The sequence below is a fragment of the Amphiura filiformis genome, chromosome 14 (genome assembly GCF_039555335.1).
Source record: "Amphiura filiformis chromosome 14, Afil_fr2py, whole genome shotgun sequence".
NCBI classification, from domain to species: Eukaryota; Metazoa; Echinodermata; class Ophiuroidea; order Amphilepidida; family Amphiuridae; genus Amphiura; species Amphiura filiformis.
The window spans coordinates 37,220,106-37,226,583 of NC_092641.1; the positions used below are offsets into that span (position 1 = coordinate 37,220,106).

The 6,478-nt window shown below is 38.3% G+C and overlaps 1 protein-coding gene across 1 annotated transcript in view; it reads right to left on the bottom strand.

The window, feature by feature from the left end:
• Positions 1 to 6,307, bottom strand: part of LOC140170044 (inositol 2-dehydrogenase-like) — a 44,124-nt gene extending 37,817 nt beyond the window's left edge. Inside the window, exon 1 of the mRNA XM_072193360.1 lies at positions 5,750 to 6,307. Coding sequence (XP_072049461.1) covers positions 5,750 to 5,764 — 15 coding nt within the window. The 5' untranslated portion in view covers positions 5,765 to 6,307. The remainder of the gene's footprint in view (positions 1 to 5,749) is intronic.
• Between the last annotated feature and the right edge of the window lie 171 nt (positions 6,308 to 6,478).

A 6,478-nucleotide genomic window follows, 5' to 3' on the forward strand; every position in this document is an offset into this window, starting at 1 on the left:
GAAAGACTTAAAATATTAGTTGAGACTTGTAAATTTTAAGTCTTTAAGATTTATTTTACGCGGGGTTGGATTTAAATTTTACTTTTGGGATCGGGAAATGAAAATCTATTTTAAATCTTTCGAAAGACTTAAACATTAAACCAATCACAACGCGATGGTGCGTGCACGTGATCAAATCGAAACGTTTTCCTGGACTGCTCAGCCGCCATCTTTCTTTTGCGATTTTGTGTGGTGGCGAGCGAATGAATGAAGTGATATGGACGAATTTGTTTTGCAGAATGGCATCACAAATGCTGTAATTGCCAATGTCAGTGACTATATCTTCCATGAAAAAGCTTACATTGTTGTGCACGAAGGGCCAATGTGAACATTATCTTCAATCGCCAAGGTAGTAGTCTGTGCTTCTGCTGTATAAGCTTACCTATACACATAATATAATTTATAAATGGGTAAGCTTATTTCCATGAAGGATCACACTCGGCCACTGCAGTGACACTGGAATTATCATGGCACTGCAGACTATTGCTTGAGCTTTATGAAAGAAGTAGTCCTGACTTGGTATTACTTCTGTGAATAGACGTATTACTTGATAAGAAGTCACACAGACTTGTATTTAATATCGATATTTAAATCCCCATAAAGATTTATATTATTTTGAAAAAAATCCCAGATATGCTTAAAAGTAAATCTTAAAGGACTTGAATATTAAATCCAATGGACTTGCTGTCACTTGCATTTTTAATCTTTCAAAGATTTGACATTTTAAGTCTAAGGATAGTCTTATTTTTTAATCCAAAGGTTTTGTCACTGATTACAGTCCGCCTTGGATTTAACAATTAAATCTTTTAAACTTGAATATAAGTCTTTGAAGTATTAACATTTGCTCTTTGTAGATTTAAACTTTAAATCTGAAAGGTTTTTTTTTTAAATCCCTGTGGGACTGAAATTTATAAAACTTTGTAAGGACTTATTTTAATCCTATATTGATTGGTCCCTAAGTTTTGAAAGTAAGTTTTTTTGATTTGAATTCAAATCCCTGTAATTTAGAGTGTAGTAAGCAATAGTTAAAATAATGGCATTCAAGGTTAAATGTCAATGCAGTGGAAATTATGAGTATGTCCAGATGGGATACCAATGTTAACTATTTTGCCGATTTTTATAGGTGATTACTACAATAAATACTGAGGCATTGACATGTTTGTGTTTCAATTATAGCATGGTGGAAATAAGAGAATTTCTGTGATTTATAGGGGTGTTTACAGGGTTTTAAAAATATGTCCTGAAACTGTGGCAGAATATGAGCACAGATATTGAGAAACATATGGTTTATGAAAGCAAGGCTGAATTTTAGGGAAAAGGGTTACAAATAATTGACCTTGGCTATATAAATAACATGTTTGTTGGTTGTGAGCCTGGTTGTGAGACCATAGACCATTGTAGACTCTGGGGTGCTGACTGCTGATATGAATTTGGCTTAAATGTATCAGACCACCAATTCATTGAACTGGAATTATATCTTGGTATCACTGCTGATGAAAGCTGTACTTAATTTTGCTCTAAATCGTCTGATATGAGGGATGATATTTGTGCTGAAGAAATATGCTCAATACTGGAATTTTCCTGTGATGATGATTTTGAATGCTAGAGGTACTAGGTAGGTATGCAGTATACCGCGACAATTCCAAGGTACATAGGTCTGTAGGGGTGTTCACCAGTGGCGTAGCCAGTGGGGGGGTAAAGCTCATCACCTGGGGGGCACTCAAATATGACAGTGTACGCATGCGTGACCAAATTTTTTTCAAACACCCCCTAAACAAGTTTTACCCTACCAGCAAATTTAGCCCCTTAATAAGGTTATTTAATATAGAATTTACCAGTTTTTGAGCTTGGGATTAAAGGTCATTAAAGGGGCATTTCCGGTATATAACCAAATACCTGAGGTCAAATCTTATAATTTCATTTTCTGGACATCTGTAAGGGGTATGGGGCTTAATGCCAGGGGAACATTTTGGAACACTTTGCAGGGGTCAGGTCAAAGGTCATCTGGGGCCAAATCTTAGAATTTCATTATCTGGACATCTGTAAGAGGTACGGGGCTCAAACTTGATGGCAACTAACCTGATGACCAGGGGAACGTTATGGAACATCATGCAGGGGTCAGAGGGGTCAGGTCAAAGGTCATCTGGGGTCAAATATTAGAATTGCATTTTCTGGATATCTGTAAGGAGTACGGGACTCAAACTCGGTGACAACAAACATCATAACCAGGGGAACATTTTTGGAACATTTTGCAGGAGTCAGATACCGCCACAACACCAACACGCCCCAGCTAGGTTTGTGGTCTATGACCACCATTTGCCACTAGTTATTATTATTATCATTATCACTATCACTATCACTATATCACTATCATTATCATTTATCATATTTATCATTATCATTATCATTATCATTATCATTATCATTAATATCATTATCATTATCATTATTTATATTATTAGTGTTATTATTAGTGTTATTATTATTATTATTATTATTATTATTATTATTATTATTATTATTATTATTATTATTATTATTATTATTATTAAAAGGGCATTTCGTGATCCACAGCCTCATCCCCCCACTTTTCTCAAAAAAAGTTGAGATTTTTATACCACTGGAAATCTCTGGCTACATAATGTTTATGTACAAAATATTTCTTGCAGATTAATTCGTTTAGCAAAGATATCGTGAAATTTGAATTTCGTTCTGGTGCACCAGAACGAAATTACAACGCATTGTCTATCATAATGGAGCAGTGTAATACACATAATCATGCATTAACTCGGAAACGCAATATCGGAATCAACTGAAATTTTGGAAATAAGCTTTTTTCGTGGATATGTACTGAAAAATGTCATAAAAAGAGGATGCTAGGATCACGAAATACCCTTTAACATTGACATGGGGATTGGGGAATACGTTTATTTTAATTAGGGACACACCATTAGATATCAAGGGGGCTGTGTAGTTTTTGAAAAAAATTGTCTGTCTCATAAAACACCAATTTGCTCCACCTCAGACTAAAAATTAAAAAAATGATGAGGAAAAGAAATACTTATCTATTTTTATGGATAGCCTATGTTACAATATGGCTTTAAGGTGGTACTATAGGCGCATCAGCCCTGCACACCTTGATAAATGTGTAACTATTTTTGCATTTTTCTCAAAATAACACACTTGTAACAAAAGTTAGGGCCCTATATATATATTATAGTTGCAAGGAATCCAGTTACTACTGTAATTTCGGTGACTCAAGACAAGCGATACGTATTTTATGATACGAATAGAGGTAGGCTACCGCTAGAATGTACCTGATTTCTATGAGCTTCAATCTTGGTGTAGATTATTCATCCAGTAGTTCAAAACATTATTTTGTAAATTAAATCTAATACTGGAACTAAAATTTGCAACTCACTTTGCTACGTTGCGTCCGAAAACATCGGACTTCGTCAGGCATCTGATTGAAGATGTTGTGATGACGTCAGAAGATGTTGTGATGACGTTACGATGTGAGCGCACTTTTCACCTCCATTCCACCGGACGACGCCATCAAGGTTGTGAAGGATTTCTTATCGGAGGATACCACTTTGAGTGAACGCACAGATTTAACCGTTGAACAAGTTGTTGAACTTGTCACCATCTGCCTCAAAACAACTTATTTCTCGTACGACAATAAGTATTTCATCCAACAATATGGGTGCGCGATGGGCTCAGCCGTTTCCCCAATTGTGGTTAATCTCTACATTCTACATGGAGAAATTTGAACAACACGTGCTGAGTAGTTACCCCGGTAAACCGGCCAAATTGTGGCTTCGTTTTGTTGACGACACATTCATCATCATCAGGGCCGTTCCTAGGGATTTTGCCGCCCTAGGCAAAGCCTCTCCCTGCCGCCCCAAAGCATACCAAAAAAGTGTTTAGGGGGTTACCCCCTTGCAAACTTGTCAGTTTGTATACTGCCCTATTTGAATACTGCCCACCAGCACCAGTGGCGTATAGCTAGGGCTAGGGATACATAATGATGCCCCCACCCCGATTCTTGAAACTATTGCGCGCGAAAATCATCCACAAATAGGGCCTACCACAGTACCACTAATACATTTCGGCTGTATAATGAATTATAAATTGATTTTGAAAATGATTTGTGCGAAAATTTGCACAAATAGGATCTGCCACTAATAAATTTTGGCTATAATGAATTATAAATTGATCTTTAAAATGATTTTGTAGTGAAATGCGCGTGAAGCGCGCGAAAATTTTGACTTTCATCGCTTGGAGGGGCGCAGAATCGATGCTGAATTGGTCAATTCGGCGCCCCCTAAGGATGGCGCCCAGGACACGTGCCCCACCTGCCACGCCCCCCTCCCCCGTCACTACGTCACTGCTGCCTCCCATTTTTTTTCTTTTTATCCACCCTTTTTTCTTCCCTTTTCTTTCTCCATTCCCGTTTTTTTCTTTTTTCGCCCCCTTTTTTGCGCCCCTCTGCGTTTGCCGCCCTAGGCGACCGCCTTACCTGGCCTAATGGTCGGAACGGCCCTGATCATCATAGACAAAAGCGAGTCGGAGTCCTTCTTTAATTTCATTAATCAAGTTGACCCGAACATCAAATTCACTCAGGAGGAATGTGTGGACACTAAGTTAGCTTTTCTGGACTGCTTGGTTCATTTGAACAGTGACGGTACCCTCAACTCAACGGTTTATAGAAAGCCCACGCATACCGATCACTATTTACAATTTGACTCACACCATCCGCTGATCCACAAATTAGGCGTGATCAGAACCCTCCAATACCGTGCGGACACTGTCATAAGCAATTCTGAAGACATTCCGGAGGAAAAAGATCACTTACAGAAAGCCCTTGGAAATTGTGGATACCCCGGTTGGGCGTTTACCAAAGCGAACAAAACCAAAGACTCCACTAAATCCACCACAGGAGAGGTAAACCATGACAATCGCACACAGGTAACCATCCCATACATCGCTGGATTATCTGAAAGGCTCAAGAACTCTTTCAAGTCCTTCGGCATTACTACGTGCTTCAAACCTACCAACATCCTACGGGGAAGCTCGTGCATGTTAAGGACAAACCCCCCAGAGATAAACAGTGCAATCTAGTTTATGGCATTACCTGTGCTGCCCCGGACTGTGGTGACTCCTATGTAGGCGAGACAAAACAATCTCTACGAGCGCGATTGAACCAACACAGGCGCCCTAGCTCCAGCGAAGCCCAAAACTCCGCGGTTTACAACCACTGCAACAAGAAAACTGAACATTTCTTCAACCCTGAGGAAGCGGTTATTCTAGATAAGGAGGAGAAGTGGTTTGAGCGAGGAGTCAGAGAATCCATATGGGAGAGAGTGGAGGAGCCCGCCATTAACAGAAAAGGGGACTCCGCTTCCAGTTGTCACGTGCATGGGACCCGGCGTTACGAGACATTCCTCGCCGTCTGACGTCACAACATCTGACGTCATCACAACATCTTCAATCAGATGCCTGACGAAGTCCGATGTTTTCGGACGCAACGTAGCAAAGTGAGTTGCAAATTTTAGTTCCAGTATTAGATTTAATTTACAAAATAATGTCTATGAGCTTCTATGAACCACTTGTCTTGAGTTATTTTTTGATAAAAATTCAAAATTAGTCACAAAATTTATCAGGGGGTGTAGTACTACCTTAAAGATAATATCATAAATAATCTACTTACCCTGTTTAAAGACATAATGATGAAGAGAAACCGGTGTGTCTTAATTGCAAATGAAGGTAGGCCTATAGGCCCTATAATGTGAAATAATCCACCACAGGAACGTTACAAACTGTTATGTACAAGTCCTATCGGCTCGTATCCCTTACATGCCTTATGCTCTATATAATATTAATACACACCTGTGACGTCGCGCTATTGTTTTACCGCTCCATTATTTTCCACGAATGGAGCGACGATCACAATAACACGCCATTCGTAAATGCCTTTCTCTTTTCTCTGAAAAGCAAATACTTTTCAGGGAAAAAGTACTGGCATTTACGAATGTAGTGTTAATATCAATTGCACTTTTGAAAAGCAAGTATTTGCGAAAAGTGCGGTATTGTTATCATCACTTCATTCATGCAAAACAATGATACGAAAAACAAGAAGAAAATGATTTTCATTAATACAATAAATTGAGGAAGCGGATAGCAACATTTGCACAGTATTGTTATGGGACCTGAGAGCACATCAGACATATCGAATTGCATGCTGAATACGAGGATTGTCCCTATATCTAAAAATAATAATAATTTTGATTTTGTGAATTTCGCGATATAATACAAATTATTAAAATTTCATATTTTTTATATTTTTCCAAATTTAACAGTCCTCGAAGTAAACTTTATAAATCTAATGATATGTAATATTATTAAACTATAGGCCTATGTAGCTGGGATGAAAAGCCGA